The sequence below is a fragment of the Podarcis liolepis genome (genome assembly GCF_965112155.1).
Source record: "Podarcis liolepis genome assembly, chromosome: 4".
NCBI lineage: Eukaryota > Metazoa > Chordata > Lepidosauria > Squamata > Lacertidae > Podarcis > Podarcis liolepis.
Genome location: NC_139558.1, coordinates 65,249,969 through 65,270,133, shown reverse-complemented (window position 1 = coordinate 65,270,133; position 20,165 = coordinate 65,249,969). Strand labels below are relative to the sequence as shown.

Here is a 20,165-nt window from a genome sequence, read left to right as displayed (position 1 = left end):
CAGGTGGAGTACTGTGGCAAGGCAATAAGTGTATTTGGCATTAAAACCCACCTGTATCATCAAGGAAATTCAAAGGCTTTGGGTGGAGTTCATCTAGTGCCTTTGTGATCATGGACAGGCTTTAGAGCAGGCATAGGCAAACTCTGGCCCTCCAGATGTTTGGGACTACAATTCCCATCATCCCTGACGACTGGTCCTGTTAGCGAGGGATGATGGGAATTGTAGTCCCAAACATCTGGAGGGCCAGAGTTTGCCTATGCCTGCTTTAGAGCCAGCAGATACATCCGCTAAAGGAAGAGGAGGGGAGGAAAATTCTGGCCAATTCCCCCTGCAGTCTCTTTTGGAGGGTCCTCTCAACTCTCTAGAGCTAATTTTCAGGAGGTCTTGGAGCCCCAGGGGCTATCCACACACAAAACACAGCTTCTCTACAATTAATGGAGGTATCTACTGGGTCAAAACCAGCAACTGGATTTCACTCGTTAAAAAGTCTGTTTCGTTAAACAGGGTGCCCATCTCTAGTGTTGAAAATGTCCACCGCATTCTAGCTAGCCTGAGAACTACGACAAATCTCTTGTAGGCTTGGGCAAAATACAACTTGCATATATCGTGTGTTGCAAGTCAAATATTTTTAAGAGGATGGAGACTAATAACAGAAATGTGCAGGTATGCATTTTCATTGGCGCTGCTTTTTCAGTCCTCAGTAGCTCAGCAAATTCTCTCCAGTTTGAAACAATGCAAAGGGCTTGCTGCAATGGGAGGTGTAATCCAGTTCAGAAAATCCCTTTAGCATAAACTGCCAACACCCAGAATGGGCCCCATAGAATTTTTCATAAGATTTGAGGGCTGTTAGCATCTAATTCAGAGGTCAACTGAAGTCAGGGATTTTTTTCTGCATTCATTCCCATGGCTTGGGATCAGGCTTTTAATCCTAACCAAATTCCAATGTATTTTGTTCCCCTATAGAGATCTCCCTTTACAGTTTCAATTGTCTGCTTTTGGGGTGGTGGCATCATTTGCTGTCTTACACTTCTCAGCACTGGTCCTGTACTTTGTTTAAATGACTGCCCCAATCCTGTTATAGCATTATGTTATTAAAATGGTGTCGAAGTCTTTAGTAAGAGGGGAGGGGGGCGGAAATCAGAATAAAACTGTTGGGTTTTGGATTTTTGTTTAAATGAAAGACTGAAGGTCGAACACATTTTAGAAATATGATATTCTAACAAGAAGTCATTTGGATCAGACCAAGGGTCTATCTAGTCCAGAATCTTGCTTCTAAGAGTGACTCAGAAAGTAAGTACGTAAGGCAGAGGACATTCTAATTTCTTGCAAATGATATAAAAATGATTTGCCATGATACTGAAGAAGACAAATGTTAGGGCTGGTTCACACAGAGATCAAAAGCAGGAAGAATAATGATATGATATACAAAATAAAAAGAGCTCCAAGTGACTAGTTTCATCCCTAAAAGGGAAATAATTTTGGTCATAACATGAGAAAGCGGGTGGCTTATTGGCAAATTGTAACTCATTTAATAAGCAACCCACTATGTTGGTGCCTAAGTTAAAGAGACAATAGGTTTTTAAGAATTAATGATAGAAGATGATATCATTCTATGTGTGTTTTATGTGTTCTTCCTTTATAATAACTTATAATGTTTTTATATGGTTTTGATTGAGTTCATTTTTTTGGTAATTTGTCTTTTGCAAATTGTTTTTGGTGAAAATTGTGAATAAAGATTGAACTGAACCCATAGTGGCAGAAAACATTATGAAGTGTCCTGAGCTAAACCACATGCTGCTCTCTACCCTTGTGGGAAATATGTCTGTGACAAAGATGTTATGGGGCCTGGAGACCAGAGAGAGGTTGAAGGATTTGGGGATGTTTAGCCCAGAGAAGAGACCAACCATTAAGAGGTGTTAGACATCTTCAAATACAATGGTGCCAGTTGGTTTTCTATTACCACAGGGAGTTGGATTCAAAGCAATGGGTCCAAATAGCAAGGAAACAGGATTTAGAGTCAGCCATGATCACCAGAACCATCAACTGTTTACGTCTCTCAAGAAGATACTGTACAAATTGGACCTCTAATCTGATTCATTACAGTAATATGTTTATACTAGTCAAAGCCTTCAAAATATTGTCATTTTAATAATTTTCTATGATAATCATCCAGGGGGCCATATAATTAGTACTATGTGGTAACAATAGTCTCTCTCTCTCTCTCAGCAGTTCTGTTTGCCGGTTGACAATGCACTTTTGAAAACAGAATGTCAAAAGAGGTTTGTGATGAGCACAAGGACCTACTGTTAGAAAAAGAATACTGGTGTACTTTGTGAAAGTTATTCCTAAAATGACTGTTGTCTTGATTCATCGTGGCCAATGTGCAATTGGCAATGCACACTGGAAGACTTGCAGCATTGCCCCAACATAGTTTGCTGTACTGAGCAAAGCTATTTATTTATTAACCTGAAGAATCCATATTAACTTAGGCAGGGGCGTAACTAGCTGCTTTGGCCCCCGGAGCGGCGGGAGTAGGGCGGGCCACCCACAGGGGTGCCGTGGCGATCCGCCCAGGGGGGCGGCATGGCGAGCTGCCCACGGAGTCCGCCTGGCGGATGCAACCCCCATGCTGCCATTTCAGGCGCCACGGGGCCCCGAGCCACTGCGTCACTCCCAAGAGAGGCTTGGGCATGCTGCAGGCCAGGCCCCGTGATAAGTGCTGCCCCCCGCAGTGTGCCATTTTGTCCCCCTCAGGGAAGACACCTGGGGCAGACCACACCCCCTGCACCCAATTTCCTACGCCCCTGAATTTAGGCAAAGTGCTGCTAAAGATATCTGTACATCTGTGAAGAAGACACATTTGTCCTTAAATCTGCATGTCTGTTTGAAAATGCATATGGTTCAGAAATATCTATTTTTTATTTTAATATGCCCTTAAAAATGGGGTTGAACAATCTGGTGGAGTATTTTCTTGTGGCTGTGAAAAGGTAAGTCTTAGGGTGCTTCCAGACTTTATATTGCAAATGGCTAATTCAGATAAATTTTTGCCCCATTAGCTTCCACACATTCCCATTCCCCCACATTTATAATATTCATTGCTATTCTGTCACATGTGATCCATAGCAGTGGGCAAAGCTCATCAGAATGTATCTGTGTCCTTTGGGGGGAGCATCGCAGAACAACTGTTAAAGCAGGATGATGTGTGGATGAGCCAGTACAAATCCACTTCAAATGTAGTATTAATGCACCTCCACAAACACCTGCAACAAAACAGCTGTCTGGATGGGGCCTAAATCTACTTGAGCATAGGTTGTGTGTCTCTTCGGCATATAGGAGCTGAAGATCCTTAAATGGCTGTGTTGTAGCTTTTATCACTGGCACCAACACTTGGAAAGGCTAGGCAGTTTGAGAACACACTGATGATTCAGATGTTTGTGCCACCTTTCCAGAACTGATCTCGAGAAAGCAACAGGCAGGGTGGATTAACAATCACACTGCAGAAGAAGTGAATTTATTTATTTTTTGGTGTGAAGGGGTACGCTATCTGGATACACTGCTATCGCATTCAGCTATCCAAACTGCATACAGTGGTACCTTGGGTTAAGAACTTAATTCGTTCCAGAGGTCCGTTCTTAACATGAAACTGTTCTTAACCTGAGGTACCACTTTAGCTAATGGGGCCTCCTGCTGCCGCCACGCTGCTGCCGCACGATTTCTGTTCTCATCCTGAAGCAAAGTTCTTAACCTGAGGTAATATTTCTGGGTTAGCGGAGTCTGTAACCTGAAGCGTCTGTAACCTGAAGCGTATGTAACCTGAGGTACCACTGTATGTGTTTCACAGCCTGATGCAGAACAGTACATGGCAACCCCCAACCTGCAAGGAAATGTGCCATGTACCTAAGGCTGTCCACATCATCTTGGCATGTGTGGCTGAAAATCTCAAAAGCACAGCTAACCTGCAACAGCTCTCTCAGTTCATCCTCCCCATTAGTCTCTCAAGCAGGCGGGAAGAGAATATGGGGTGTGAACTGAGGTGTACCCCATGGAAGTAACAACAAGCAACACGCTCTTACTAGTATTTTCTAGAGGGAGAAGTCATCAAATTAATCCCCCCTCCCCGCGATACACACAAAACGAAGGCAACTCTGGTAGTTTTCCAGATTTTTTGTGTACGCTAACAATATATTAAGTGTACTTTTAAGTTCTTTTCCAAATTCTGTTACTTTCTTGTTGTGTGGCTTCCCTATTGACTCTCATGTTGCCATGCTGTTGATTTCATTTGTGAAGAAACAAAAATGGAATATGATTATTGCTCATTTATATTGGGGGAAGGGAGGGAAACTCTAGGAAATGACCCTGAACAACTTTGAAATGCACTAAAAATTTCAGCCTTCTACAACTTGCAGTAGTGGGGCTGGGTTACAGTTGAGCTAAACAGGCAAAAATCTGAGGAGAATGGAAGTTTGGACAATTGTTAAATTATTATGATTCTGGGCACTAGAAAGTTTCTTTCTTTCAAACAGTGGAAGATGATTAACGCATCTACTGAGGATTATATCAAACCTATCTGTGTTTTGGTGAATAGTGGATCCAGGATGGGTGCAACACACTATGCCCACTGAGGCAAATTCCCATCACCATTGTTACTGCCTCATTGCTCCTCCTTGACCTATTTTTTTCTGAAGACACCCTAAGGCAGAACAGGGTTGGAGGTAATCACTGCCTGAGGCAAGTGCCTTATTTTGCCTCATTATAGAACCAGCTCTAATCGTGAGTGCAATAAAATGATTGCTATATTAGGTGTTCCCAGTAAATGAAGTGAATATAAGCTCCAAAATTAGGCAAATGAGTCATTTCTATAGCACTGTAATGTTCAAATTTCTTTATAGCCTTTATCTCATTCCTCTCCAGAACATGATATTGATCGTTACCCCAAGTTCACAGAAAGCAAACTGAAAATTGCAATCAAGTGATTTGATGTTCAAGCAGGGCTACTGAACTTAGGCTCCTTAGGTCAAATCCCAATGTACCACCCAGAAGACCACATTAGTTCTCTATTACATTCCTGTACACAGCAGGTGAATTTCATGGGCTATAGAGTGAGTTTATACAAGGTCTGTGCAACGATCCCAGACTCCCATCATCCACTTTCTTACTGAACATGCAGTTTTACATTTAAAAATAGACCATATTTGATGCCGGAAAAGCAGCAATGTTGCTGTTCACAGACAAAGCTGCCTTTCAGAGTCATGATGGAGAATAATCCCAACGTGAGCTCTTCTTTGTTTGATAAAACAGGCACATAAATGAAAATGCTGGTCTCTTCAGCAACTCTACTCCACAGAGGGTAGGGAAGGGGGCTTGATGATGAAAGTTTTCAGTGCACACAGATTCTATCAGTTAAACCTGTTCAGATCCATGGGACCCAACAGGACAAGAGAAATCACTTTCTATCATCTTAAGTGTTCTAGATTTTAGGTGGTAAGGGCCACTTATGTAGCACGATCAACTGCTTTCCAATAATAAAATGCTTTTATTTTCACTGGTAAAGCGATACTGAAAAAAGAACATTCATATTTCTCCACAAAACATTTTGCATTTTCACAGCAGTGTTGTATATTCATGAACATGGTAAGTCAGAAAACTTGTGTTTACCTCTGTGCAATCTGTTTACGTCACTCAGCCTTTGTATTAAGAGTTTTGTTTTGTTTTGTTTTTACAACTACAGAAGTGCAATTTTGAAGTGTTTTTAGAATCATTATTTAAATGTTTAAAAATTTAAAGACACAGATTTTATCTATTTTTTCGATGTTTCATTGTTATTGATTAGTTCATATTGTTACAATTGTATTGAGGCCTAATGACAGCTGGAAGTTTGTTTAATATCCTGGCTTGTTGTGAAGTTGTAACCAGTTTCCCAGTTGGGATGTAATGGAAAGCTATGATTAAGCTTGCTGGTTTAACTGGTTGGATTGCGAAGGGAAGAGTTGAAGGGCTGTGTGCATGGGACAAAAGAGTTGCCAATATCTTAGTTTATAGTTTATATTTGGGTTTATTTGGGGCAGAGCATTTGCCTACTTGCATTTTAAAATCCCATGGTGCCATTCAGATGAACAGATTACAGCAACCTTCTCCTTCGACTGGATTTTCCCTTGGGAAATGCTCTAACTCTTGGGCTTTCAGCAGTGTTCCATGTGCATGCATTCTATTACAGAGAGCAAAGAATGTTTATGACAGAAACGAAGATTTCAAGAATTATTATCAAGACACCTCCAAAACCAGAATGCAATCTAGACTAGATATTAAAAGGGCCAGTAAATTTGTGTTGTGATTGATGACATCTATGCTATAAACAACTTCACAATGGTTGTGAGCCTCTATTTTCAAAGAAAAACAAGGAAATGCACTTGGAAAAGTTTGACAGTGTAGTCAATCTTTAATTTCAAAGCCCCATATTTAGTCCTGTTTCTCAAGTACTTTCCCCTTTTTCAGATACTGCTTTCTTCTTTTGTGTAAAGGCAAAGAGCAATTAACTTGAGCCAATTCTGTGAGGTTCCGACAGCCCACTCTGAAAACCCCATTCATCTTTACAACAACCTATTAAGACAGGGGTGGCGAACTAGATCCAGCCAGCAGGCCAGATCGTAGGTTCTTCCAAATCCAGGCTACCACTTTGACAGTCGGGTGATAAATTATTCCTCTGTGGTGTGGCAAGTCACACTAGAAAAGAAAATCCAAGCTAAGTGAGCCTTGAAGCTACAGCCTATAAAATGACAGGCAGTGACTTTAGCCCTGCTTTCAACAGGCATCCTTCCTAAGGAACTCGGAAGCACAGCCAGTCCCAGGAGGTTTACTCTCACCACAGATCAGCGGTGACAGCAAACCTCCTTTCCCAATACACAACCAGGAGTGCACTTTAAGGCTCCCAACTGCGCATTAGCAGCTGCATCTCTACCTGCCCCACACCTGAAATTAGGTCTGCAGGCTGGAGGTTCCCCACCTGATTTAAGATAATGCATTTATCCAATTGCAAATACACATGCGAAATTGAGGCTGAAAAGGGAGCATAGTGCAACTTAAATGGTTGATTTAAGCAGATAATCAGGCTGCGAGACTTTTAAACAAACCACAAAGAGATGACAGATTTACCCCTTTTCAAGTCTAATCTGTGCAGTACACAGACTCCCTCACCCACCTTGACCTGTCCATATAAATACACCCGCTTCTCATGTATGCTAGCCAATGTGCACATAAAGCCCAGTACAAGAGGTTTGCACTTCACCCGGGTATTCGATTTCTGGTTTGCGAAGGCCGGCAGCCAAATGTAGAAACCAGGAAAGCTATGCATTCAAGGGCTCCCCCCGCCCCGCTGCCTTCACCCTGTATAAATCGGGCCTTTGTTCAAACCAGCCTTTAATTAATGATCACCCAGGGACACCTTGAATAAAATCTCCAAATAAATTGCACGACAGCACATTTTCTTTTCAGATAGAAGTAGGTGCATTAAAAAACAGCAAGCAAACGGCATAAAATGAGATTACACAGAAGTCAAAAACAACCGGCAGATAGATTTGCAGAGTCCCTTTTGTTAACCGGAACCCCAGTTGCTGGAGAAGCCCGCCCGGTGCCGTCCCTTAAAGCGCCCCCGGCGACCCAGACAATACCGAACACTCCCAGCTGAAAGGGAGCCCCTGTCGCCCTACGGGCGTAGCCAAAGGGGGTGCGACAGGGAGGGGCAGCTGCCCCACCCCTAAATCCATAAACTGAGCTTATACTCCCCCTCCAACAAAAATCCTGCCTACGCCCCTGCGTCGCCCTCCTCTCAGCCTTTGCACGCCTCGCCTCTTCCCCTCTCTCTTCTTCCGCTCCGTCCTCCTGATCCCCCAAAGCCTCGCTGAGACTCGCGCAAGTTTAATACCGGAAATGCAGGTTATGTGAGCGGCTCCAATTTCCTATCTCTATGGCCCCCTCTTGTCCCTCCCAGCTATACATGTATAGATAGATAGATAGATAGATAGATAGATAGATAGATAGATAGATAGATAGATATAAAAAACACATGTATAGATGTATAGGTGTCTCTCTATATTTAGACCCTTTCTTCTCCTGGGTTGCAAATGAGAATTACCCATAGAATACAACAAAATGTTTTTTGGTTTTTTTTTTAAAAAAACCCTTTTCTGTAATATTTGCTATTGGGCAGAAGCGTGTCCCGCTTTGCCGAAGGCATCATCATCATCATCATCATCGGCAGTTCATGATTTCCCCCAGCAGGTTAGATCTACAGTAATTTCGTTTTATTTTATTTTATTTTAGGTGGTTGGGGAAACCACCTAAAGAAACAGGGAATTTCCATCTCCAGAAAAGGCGATGAGCTATTCTTCTCATTTCCTATCTCTACGTCCTATGACTCCATGGCCCCGCCTACCCGATCGTGGCGCCCTGTAATGAGGCAGCGGAAAGGGGGCGGAGCCAAGTCGAGGTGCTCTGAGCTGACGCTCGCGAGCCCGACTGAATAAGGGGAGAAGTGGCCGTTGGGACTTGGGGAGGGGGAGAGGTTGAGTGTGTGTGAGAGACGCATCCCTCCACTTCGGGAGGGTTTTCTCTCCACTATGAGCTTCCTGATCGACTCCAGCATCATGGTCGTATCTCAGGTAACGAGGCCCTCGCTCCTTCCCTCTTTCTCCCCCCCCCCACGCAGCCACAGCTATGTGAACCCCCCCCCCGAAAAAGGAGTTGGAACTTCCTAGTCTCCTCATCCCACTTGAGCTCGGCAGAACGAGGCGATAGGAAGGTGGAGGGGACCACTTCCGGCTGCAGGTGGAGGGGGATGGACTGAACCATTTTTGAAAGTGGGCGGGGGGAGAGACTCACATTTTCCAGTGCTTCAGTATGCTAAAAGAGAGAGACAAACCCGGTGGCATAGAAGGGATTGGGCTGGGTTGGAACTTCTCTGCTTGCAGTGTTTTCTCTTTCCAGGTTTTTCACCTGCAGGAACCTCCAGGAGCAATGACATTTACCTGTACTCTGAAGTGGTGCACCTGTTCTGCCAGCTCATTGTGCAGCATCTGTAGACTAGGCCTCTGCCAGCTCTGCCAAAACAGAGTGCATTTTGCAATAGGGAATTTCATTAGCGCGAGCAGTTTCTTATCTCTGTGTGCAGTACTGTGGCTGAGATTTCAGATTAAAACTGTAGAGTGGAAGGAAAGGAGAATGCTTTTCTGGCTCCCCATGTCCAGCTACTCTCTGAAGACTGGAGAAGAGACCCTCTTAAGAATATTATGGGGGTGGGCAGGGGAAGGACACTAGACCATGTGAAAAATGAACATAATATTTTATCTGCAGTTTATTTTCAGCTTTGTATTCTTGTTATAAAAATGCGCACCTAGACATTCTGTTGTTGCACCCATAACCTAGGTTTAAGGTGCTATTTAGCTACTAGTTTTCATAATCTCAGTTTCTAACACTGCATGGCTTCATATTTTAGAAACCTCCTTTTTTTGTCAATACTGTTTATTTGTTCTAGGAAGAAACAAATCCCAATCTAGTTACACCACAGTTTAAAAACAACTTTTATTTTAGTGTATCAAGTATCTTACTTTGAAAGCAGAAATATACTTGCATGTACTAAGAATTTTTAAGATTTCAGAATTTTGAAACCGTTAACTGCCCTTCTGTCCCTCTGCAGGTGCTATTCTTTGGATTTGGATGGCTGTTCTTCATGCGTCGGCTCTTCAAAGATTATGAGGTGGGGACCATCAACTGTAACTTTATTGTGACCTGAAAGTGAAGCTGCCAATATAGGAAGATATAAAGTTGAGTTCAAATAATTTAGGAAACAATCCTGAAGTAGATGTCAGGGGATCTGCAGGATCCTAAGCATCCTTGTTCTCCCGAAATGTCCCCAAACTGGTTGCAAAATTCTGCCAGCCCTGGATTTATTCTCTCCTGTAGTGGTCAATGAGGGAAACCTTACAGAAACTGACCATGACAGGAAGAATAAGAAAAAGCCTGTCCCTCCACCTTCTGCCCTGGCTGGCAGTTTCTCTGCTGGGAATCTCACTCCTTCATATTGTTATACCGTCTTATACCTGCTTACCTGAGAAGAAGCCCTCTTGAACTCAGGGGCTTACTTAGGAAGCCACCTTATACCAAGTTGGAGCAGTCGCCCATCCAGCTCGGTATTGTCTTCACTGACTTGCCTCAGCTCTCCAAGATTTCAGTCAGGGAGTTGTTCCCAGCCCTACTTGGAGAGGCTGGGGATTGAAAGTAGATGTTCCATATTCAAAGCAGATGATCTACACTGAGCTATGGTCCATGCTTACTTCTGAGTAGGTTTGCATATTGGCTAGCTCCCTAGGGGAACCTTTGGCCATCCAGATGTTAACAAATGACAACTCCCATCAGCCTCAGCAGGCATGGACAGTGACTAGGGATGATGGGAGTTGTAGTTCAGCAAGAACTGGAGGGCCAAAGGCTCTGCACACCTGCTCTACTAAGCACATTCACTTGAGTACAAACATCATTGAGACATGGTTGTGAGTAGTTATGCATCGGAATGGACTTTAGGACTCCTTACTGTTATGTTTGTTTGATCAGTTGGATCAAAACACAGTTTAGAGTTAATTTGCTTACAATTTTAGAAAGATTTTCTGCATTTAATCGAATGTCAGAGAAAAGAGTTACAGGAGGCGAAATAATTATTTGTTAACCTATCAATAAAGGCTTATTTGAGAACTTGGGTATAGGTCCCATTATATGTTTACATCTTAAAGCACCGACATATTCTTTCCACTCAGAAATGAATGTCAAATACTTTGCTTGTGGAAGTGACTTCTGTTTCTGCTCTACTGGCTTTATTACAGGTGCGGCAGTATGTTGTACAGGTTGTCTTCTCTGTCACCTTTGCATTTTCCTGCACCATGTTTGAACTTATCATTTTTGAGATACTAGGGGTCCTAAACAGCAGGTAAGCATAGCAGCTAATGTTAGAATGTTTCAGAAAGGACTGTCACCTTAATGCCTTTGATGGGCTCTTTTATTTGTTTTGTTCTGGTCCTGTCAATCTGTAAATGATTAAGGATGATTTTAAAAATTCCTCTGTGGTGATGATCTGGTAGTGAACAGCCCTTCTTTTATTTTTCAGCTCTAGGTATTTTCACTGGAAGTTGAACCTCTGTGTGATTTTGCTTGTCCTTGTATTCATGGTTCCCTTTTACATCGGCTACTTTGTTGTGAGCAACATCCGATTGTGTAAGTTTGCATGTACCTCAAAACACTATAGTGGCCCAAGTGCTTTAGGTTGCCATCCAAAGTAACACTTGTCATTCCAAATAGATAACGACCTTAATAATTTTTGACTTTCTTTGTTATTAATTTTAGTGCACAGACACAGACTGCTTTTTGCCTGTGTTGTCTGGCTAACATTCATGTATTTCTTCTGGAAACTGGGGGATCCATTTCCTATCCTCAGTCCAAAACATGGTGAGTTTCATACAACATTTCAGTTCATTGTCTGCTGCTTATGAGCTCCCTGAAATGAATCACTGTGTGTAGCGTACAGTATCTGTACATAGCATACCTGACTATTTATGCTTGCTCTGTGCTGACAAAAGGGACCCTCATGTTTAATGGTATTCTGGGGGAAAGTCAGGATCTCTGAATTAATGAGTGGTTTTTGTTGACACTTGATAGATCAGATACTCATACCATACAATCTAGTGCATATTTACTCATAAGTTTCTTTCTTAGACTGCAGTTCTAACTATGTTTACTCAAAAGTAAGACCTGTTGAATTCAGTGGGGCTTACTTCCAGGTGAGTGGGGTTAGGACTGCAGCCTTGGATGCTTTCTTATGTCACCTGGATCTTTATTAGCCCTCTAAAGTTGCAACAGACACCTGCAATCACATGCTCATTTTGTAAAAATACAGTGGTGCCCCACAAGACGAATGCCTCGCAAGATGGAAAACTCGCTAGACGAAAGAGTTTTCCGTTTTGGAGGTGCTTCGCAAAACGAATCTCCTATGGGCTTGCTTCGCAAGACGAAAATGTCTTGCGAGTTCCTACGGTTTTCCCCCTTCCCCCCTTTTTCTAAGCCGCTAAGCCGCTTATCAGCTGATCCGATCAGCCGATAAGCCGCTAAAAGCCGCTAATAGCGCTAATCCGCTAATCCGTCAATGGGCTTGCTTCGCAAGACGAAAAAACCGCTAGACGAAGAGAATCACAGAAAGGATTCTTTTCGTCTTGCGAGGCACCACTGTAGTAAGTCCCGAGGAAATCCTGACCTATAAAATTTATTATTTCTAGAAAGAACTTTTCAGTACATGGTGTGTCCTTCAGAAATTGAGTATTCCTGTATTCCTTTGCTTATCGCAAGAGGTGTATGAGATGGCACAACATTTTTTCTAGTATCCTTACAGAAGAGTATTCACATCGCTTTGAAATTACACCAGTAGATGCTAAATAACTGAAGTTATGCTAGAAATTTTAGAACAAAATGATTTGTGCAAATGTAACTATATTCTGTATTCTTGAGAACATAGTGACAGAATTAACTTAATATTTTCTTTTCTGTTAGGAATTCTATCCATAGAACAACTCATCAGTCGAGTGGGAGTGATTGGGGTGACCCTCATGGCTCTACTTTCAGGGTTTGGTGCAGTCAATTGCCCATACACTTACATGTCTTATTTTCTCAGGTAAATGGTGTTTGTTTCCTGATTTTTGTTTCCTTCAGGACCAAGTTTTCAGAAATGCCTCCTCAGAGTTGATAGTTCCACCCCCATCCCCTCTGTGGGATGCTGATTCTAGCATTATATGTGCAGTTTTTTTATTGGCCCTATCTAGAGTATGAGTACAGTGGTACCTTGGGTTACAGACGCTTCAGGTTATGCGTTTTCAGGTTGCGCACCGCACCAAACCAAACCTGGAAGTACTAGAACGGGTTACTTTCAGGTTTAGGCGCTCACGCATATGCAGAAGTGCTAAATCGTGCTTTGCGCATGCGCAGAAACACCGAATCACAACCCACACGTGTGCAGACGCTGCACTGCGGGTTGCAAATGTGCCTCCCGCACGGATCACGTTCGCAGCCCGAGGTTCCACTGTATTATGCTCCACTGGAACTGGGTTAAGAGGAGTGGCTCAAAATTGGGGAAGCCTTGGGTTGGACATTACTGTTATTGGAAGTCAGAACCATATCAATAGGTTTGTATGGGTGTCTGTTACAGGAACGTGACAGATGCAGACATTCTAGCTCTGGAGCGTCGTCTCCTCCAAACCATGGACATGATCATCAGCAAGAAGAAAAGGTGAGACCAACTACAGCAGGAAATCCTTTACTTCTTTTGAAGTAACTTCATCACAGAAATTTGCCAGTGGATGGATGATTTCTATGGTTTAGAGGATCAGAGAATAAAAGAGCTAAAATAGTTAAAAAACTGATGAACTGGATGGAATGGGTTTGTTTAAAATATTCTTATACTAGCTCTTTATTGTTTTTTAAAAAACCCGCATGTGGCGGTTAACAAAAGTAGAACTTATAAAAATTGTGATAAAGCAAAAATATAAGAGCTCTACAAAAATAAAAACCAATATAAAACAACCCATAGCTGATATTACAAGGTCACAGGAGGTAGATATTGAAGGCCTGCAAAGGCCTGGGAGAAAAAGCCAGTTTTAAGCAATCGCAGAATGAACATCATTGGTTGCCGCTTGCCTTTTACAAGAGAGGTGATGATTCCACAAGTGGGTTCCTCTCCTGACAAAGGGCTTCCATTGTGGCTAATTTGGTCCCCAAACCATGCTGAAGTGACTCGTATCAGTTTCTTCCAAGAGTGCCTTGAGCTGAGCTGCCACCACCCTTGTGTTGTGCCACTAGATGTGAATTAGATGCCACAGGAAGGGGAGTCAGTTGAAGTGGCCTCTATGTTGTGCCTGTTTCATATGCTCCATGAGGCATCCAAATTTTGATTTTCATGGGTGGAACTGCCAACTACATAAATAATACTGATCATGTTTTCAGTAAAGAAGTTTCTATGTTTTATTATGATGAATTGTTTCAGGATGACATGAGCTGCCTTGAAAGGGTTAGCACTGATAGATAGCATATAAATGATGACATAAGTAAAGTAAACGTAAACTTTGTGAACTAATGCCATTACTTTAATGGCTGAAGTCTGCAGAAAAGCTTTGCATTATCTTTATTACCTAGGAGCAAAATAAAATAAATTATTTTATCAGTACCTAATTGTGGAGGCCTCCTGACCCTTACCTAATGACATGGAAGTCAGCTACTGATATTGCTTAGAAAATGCATGATTACCACTTTCCTGAATTGTGTTAATGTACACTTTTTCAAAGGTTCGTCTGTTAGTTGACAGCAATGTTTTGAATTCCAGATTTTGAAAAATCTAAACTTTGAAATGTGAATTGTTTTTGGTTCTAGTTTGTATCTCTCTTTTTTAGCACTTGACTTTTCCTCCCAATCAGGATAGCGATGGTTCACAGAAACATGTTCCAGAGAGGGGAAGTTAACAACAAGCCCACTGGTTTCTGGGGGATGATAAAAAGTGTGGCATCATCTTCACCAGGCAGCGAAAGTATCCTTTATTTCCTTAGTTCTACTTTGGGGAATGGGAAAAGGGGAAACCATAATGGAGCTGAGTTAAGATAAAAGGAAAAGGGGGAAATGTAAGGATCCCATTTACTATTGTGCAGATTACAGACTATGCAGAATCCCTTACCTTCCACTCCTTGGATTAGCATACCTCAGAGTGAACAACTCTTAACTCAAGCCTGCAAGTGCTAAGCACCAGGGCCTGATCTAGTGGGGGCACTTATGCTCATGCCCACTTCTACATAAGTGAGAAATTATTATAGATGTTGCCTGATGGGAAATATGGAACTGGGCATGGATTTAGTTATGTAGCCTCGATATATCAGTACCATGCATTGTTAATACCATACAGCAACATGATTTACAGTACCATACAGCAACATGATTTTCAGGGGACTGATAAGCTGCTGTAGAAGCATGTAGTTCTGGCATTAGTATTGCTATATGCATATTTTAGTATACAACATGCATCACCAGTTATAATCCTGCAGGTGGCAGCAGTGTACAGTTTCTGATTTGTAGCCCAGGAGTTAGAAAGTAAAGGACCTGTTATTTCAGAAAATGTCAAGGCTTTTTTTTTTCATGCGATGGCTCAGGATTGAAAAGGAACATTGAAATATGTATTGTTTTTGGATAGTATTATACATGATTTTGTCCTTGACAACTGTCATTTACCAGATCTGGCAGTTATCCAGCAGGAGGTAGATGCTTTGGAGGAGCTGAGTCAGCAGCTTTTCTTGGAAACTGCTGACCTGCATGCTACCAAGGTGCCGGCAAAGGGGGACTGTTCTCATGTCTGATGGGTGGGTGAAAGGGAAAAAAGACTTTAGAAATCTACCAGCAAGCGAGCATGATACAGGAGACGTAGCTTTATGATACTCTGATAAGTAGCCATTAGCCTTCTCTGGGATCATGTCCACTAGAGTAAATCACAATTTTATGTTGCATTTGGTTATCCCAGTCTAGATATATTTTTGTTCATATTATTGCTATTTGCACTTCTTGATCACTTTTTAAAAATTCTAACTCAGAGTGACTTTTAAAAAGCAACATAAAACTAAAGCAGAGTAAAAGCCCAAAATACATTCATAACACATCCCACCTACTTTAGTAGATGATTCAAGGTCTATGGCTTAGTGGAAGAGACAAAAGTTTTGCCGGGTGCCTAAAAGTAGATAGTGATCAGTGCAGGTGTGCTTCCCTTTATTAATCAAGGCTTCATCAAGTGGTCAATATGTGTGCCTTATTGAAATTTATTGAAAGGGAGAGCATGCATGTTGTTGTAACATTAAGGGCATTCCTGGAAGCTTGGAGACCTGGGCTTATTCTGTTGTGTCACTTGAATTTATACACTCCAGGGCCTATGCAAACATGGCTCTGGCAGCACAGATTCTTCATCTGTAAAGGGGCCTGCTTGCTTTTTCTGTTACATGGTCTGTATGAGATGGAAATTGTTTTATTTCATGACAAGAAACCCATGAGATATGATGTGCTGGTTTTAGAATGCATCTGGCTGCCTCCTGAACCTGAACATTTTCTTCTTGCAGGAGAGGATAGAATACTCTAAAACATTCCAAGGGAAATACTTTAACTTTCTGGGCTACTTTTTCTCAATCTACTGTGTCTGGAAAATTTTTATGGTATGTATCTGTGCCATTGGAATGGCAGTTTATATTTTGCAAAGGCTGTGCTTGGAAGGAGAGATTTCTGCATTTTGGAATCTTAATATGTACCATATTTTTTGCTCTATAAGACTCACTTTTTCCCTCCCAAAAAGTAAGGGGAAATGTGTGTGCGTCTTATGGAGCGAATGCAGGCTGCGCAGCTATCACAGAAGCCAGAACAGCAAGAGGGATTGCTGCTTTCACTGCGCAGCGATCCCTCTTGCTGTTCTGGCTTCTGAGATTCAGAATTATTTTTTCCTTGTTTTCCTCCTTCAAAAACTAGGTGCGTCTTGTTGTCTGGTGCGTCTTATAGAGCGAAAAATACGGTAAATATTATTCAGCAACTAGAGTTCAGGCAGTTTTTAAAATTGACCTCTCGTTGAATTTCAGTAAGACAGATTTTAAGGCCAGAGTGCGATGTCCATCTTATAACTACATAGTATCACTGGGCAGTATTGCCTGTCTCTTTGTGTTTGTGTGTGTATGCATGTGCATGCACATCCATGCTTTGTAGCCTGTTTACCATGCTGAGCAATTTCCCGTGAAAGTGGTGGTGTATGTGTGATGTTTTTAGTGAAGGTAGCTTAAGTAATATGATGCCTCTTTCTCTCTCATCATCAGGCAACAATCAATATTGTATTTGACAGAGTTGGAAAGACGGACCCAGTCACACGAGGAATTGAGATAACTGTGAACTATTTGGGGATTCAGTTTGATGTGAGGACTGTTTTAAAATCCACCTTCTTTCTTCAGTTTTCCTTTACTCTTATTTCATTCTACTCTGTTCTGAGCTGGATATTAATTCAATGTGCTAACTACTTCTAAAAATCTCTGTGGGTACTGAAATGAGTGATTCTAAAACTTTAGAAAATCCATATGTATCACTGGGTTTTCAATAGAACTATGCATGCATCTTTAAAATTTAAGTCCCAGTCTTCTGTTTGCCCAGAAGATGGCAGTACTCCTATCTTAGGTACTAGAGAATGCGTTGGCCTAGGTTAAACACCTATACACCTTTAGTCACTCTAAAAAGAAGTTTAAATCTAGTGTTGTGTACACCAACCTGGTAAGACCTCTTAGTTTATCTGCTATAGGTTTATATGAAAATATTCTTGCTTGAACTTCTCCAGAGGACACTGAATGCATAAACCATATCTGAAAATAAGCAGCCTACTAAATCCATACTCTGTGGATATGAGCATCTCTGTGAGCTTAACTGTTTCCTTTCTGTGTTATTGCAGGTAAAATTCTGGTCTCAGCATATTTCCTTTATCCTTGTTGGAATTATTATTGTCACCTCTATCAGGGGTTTATTGATTACACTCACAAAGGTAGGCCTGTACATATTCTTATTATATATAATAAGCAGAAAAGTATGAGTTCATCAGAACTTAGCTCTTAAGAATTTTAGGGCAGAACCTCACAACACTCACAACACATGCAAACACTAAAAGCAGCACCACAAGGTTGGATCCCCTCCTTCCCCTTACAGCTGTTCTCAACCTGTGGGTCCCCAGATGTTGGACTACAACTCCCATCATCCCTGAGCTCTGACCTTGCTAGCTAGGGGTGATGGGAGTTGTAGTTCAACAACATCTGGGGACCCACAGGTTGAGAAAGGCTGCGTAGCATGTAGTTCCACCAACCTCATGATTTGTGTTGTCATGCTGAGCAACTCTCCCACCCTGAGCCACATTCTTCGCTGGTGAGGGCAAGAGAATGCTCCCAGTGTGTCTTTAACATGGGTATATAAGTGACTGTTGGAATTGGAGCTGCTTCTCTTGGATAGCTAGGGAGTTGTACGGACCAATTTGATGGTTAGAAAGCCATGACATTATGCAACAGAATAGCCTTTCTACTGTCCCTTGAAACTTAATTAGAATGTTGTACTTAGAACAACATATTGGATTATATATCTATATATAGATGGTTTTCTGTGTTTTGTCTTCCAGTTTTTCTATGCTATCTCAAGCAGCAAGTCTTCTAATGTCATTGTTCTGTTATTGGCACAAATAATGGTGAGTGTTTTAGCCCCAAATGGTGAACAGCTACTTCTTGCCCACTCTTAGCTATGTAAGCAGCTGGAAATGGGGATGCCTGATGTTTCCTTTCTCTCTTCTGCAGGGGATGTATTTTGTGTCCTCAGTTCTTCTGATTCGAATGAGTATGCCTCCAGAGTATCGCACCATCATTACGGAAGTTCTAGGAGAATTACAGTTTAACTTCTACCACCGCTGGTTTGATGTTATATTTCTGGTCAGTGCTCTCTCCAGCATCCTCTTCCTCTACCTGGCGCATAAGCAGGCTCCTGAAAAGCACATGGCGCTCTGAATCCATCTTGGTTCTTCATTGTGTGATGGATGAATGCAAAGTATTTGGCATATTGCCATCTTTTTTGCGATGGATTATCAGTTCTTGGACAAGAACCAAATATGTCAGCAGAGGCAAGAAATCGCCCCAAGAAACAACCCTTGTGCTATAAGCATGTCCTTGAGTGGAAATAAATCACAAGGAGTGAAAGGGCAGCTCTCTCAGAAGCAGAATGGGAAGAAACAATTCTGTGATGTTTAGTAAGTGTGATTGGCAAGATGTCTGCTTAAATGTCTTAATCTGGAAGTAGTGATTCTGGAACTGAACATCTAAATAAACCAGCTTTTATAACAATTCACAATATTGTTGTGATAACCCTACAGACTTTGGAAATGAGTTACTTCTCCGAAGATGGAATGAAGAGTGGTGAATTAACAAGGGTCTGGATATTTCAAAAGCAGCTCTGGGCAGCTTGTGACCAATCAAACTGAATGTTGCTTGCCAGGGTTTTGTTCCTACCCTGTCTAGCGCTGGCATGTCACTGTATCATTAGTGGGCTGTGTAGCCCTCGTCAAAGAAGGTATATCTCAGCCCCTTGGCTGTTTCATTGGATCTTAGCTCAGTCCTTATCCATTTCCATTCCATATTGTAAGGAGAAATGATGCAGAAAGTTGATAGCAAATATTCCTATGTATATTACACATATGGTGTTTGTTTTCCTCCTTGTGAATCCCACTGTAACCTAACATATTGCTGATGAAACCTACCTCTTGATTCCAGAATTAGGTGTATCAGAGAAACCCTCCATATGGCTAGGAAGTGAATACTCAGGGTAAGGATAAGGTAGCTCAGTGAGACATGGATTAAAAATGGTTGTATGTTGTAGTTAGGTAGATTCAAAAGCTCTCTTCTAATATGGCATGAACAGACTGAAGAAGGGGCAGGGGAAACGCCTGAAAGAAGCAATTAATAAAGGCCTGCAGCTCCACCCTGTTTCCCTCCCAGCAAGAATGATCTATGAACTTTTTCTCTGCCACCGCTTCTGATGGGGAAACAGTTGCCAGACTTAGTACTGATTGATTTGACTATTGGGACAGCAGCATCTGTTTATGGAAGAGAACAGGGAACTCTCCACCAAGCAGACTGTGATTGGAAACTGAGCAGCAGCTTCTTCTTCTGCCTCCTCCGTACAGCACATGACAGAGAGGGCCGTGGGCTGAAGAGAAAGGTGAAAGACCACCTGATGCAGCAAGGGGGCAGAATGCATCGATGAAGGTTTGGAATTGTAGAAGATTTGGCTGAGGGCTGCTAGAGGAGGTCAAGGGATCTAACTATATGTGGGAAATAAAAAAAGGATAGCAAGTATGATAAAAAATGAAATAAAAACCTTAGCCATGTATCTTCATGTGTATACATTTTGCAGTCTAAAGTTGCTTCACCTTTTTGTTAAGGCACCTTGTTTGACCTCATCAGAAAGAGGCAAAAGTTGGGTGAGGGTTCTGGTCAAATGGTAGGTTGAAGGAACAGAATCTTTCACATTCCGTATATCAGAAACGCTGCAGACACAGATCA

The 20,165-nt window shown here is 42.0% G+C and overlaps 1 protein-coding gene and 2 long non-coding RNA genes across 3 annotated transcripts in view; 2 read left to right on the top strand and 1 right to left on the bottom strand.

Annotated features, from left to right (window-relative positions):
- The window catches only part of LOC310704795, a 247,641-nt gene that overhangs the window by 34,803 nt on the left and 192,673 nt on the right, over nt 1–20,165 (top strand). The window lies entirely within an intron of this gene.
- Nucleotides 6,417–7,753, bottom strand: LOC310704811. Its single transcript, XR_014525033.1, has 2 exons — nt 7,560–7,753; nt 6,417–6,720 (listed from the first exon to the last, which is right to left on the bottom strand). It is a non-coding gene; the product is annotated as an uncharacterized lncRNA (long non-coding RNA).
- GPR89B (G protein-coupled receptor 89B) lies at nt 8,440–19,992 on the top strand. The gene is made up of 14 exons (XM_083498677.1): nt 8,440–8,654; nt 9,689–9,748; nt 10,866–10,969; nt 11,147–11,253; nt 11,383–11,484; nt 12,580–12,700; nt 13,232–13,312; nt 14,493–14,602; nt 15,298–15,386; nt 16,167–16,259; nt 16,905–17,000; nt 17,525–17,614; nt 18,236–18,301; nt 18,408–19,992. Exons 1-14 carry the CDS (start codon nt 8,613–8,615, stop codon nt 18,612–18,614), a joined length of 1,368 nt encoding a protein of 455 aa, XP_083354803.1. The 5' UTR covers nt 8,440–8,612; the 3' UTR covers nt 18,615–19,992.

Excerpts from the sequence above, each read along its gene's own strand:
- GPR89B (XM_083498677.1), top strand. The coding sequence starts at position 8,613 with ATGAGCTTCCTGATCGACTCCAGCATCATGGTCGTATCTCAG. Across the intron at positions 9,749-10,865 it reads GGCTCTTCAAAGATTATGAG|GTGCGGCAGTATGTTGTACA; the intron begins GTGGGGACCATC and ends GCTTTATTACAG. Across the intron at positions 13,313-14,492 it reads ATCATCAGCAAGAAGAAAAG|GATAGCGATGGTTCACAGAA; the intron begins GTGAGACCAACT and ends CCTCCCAATCAG.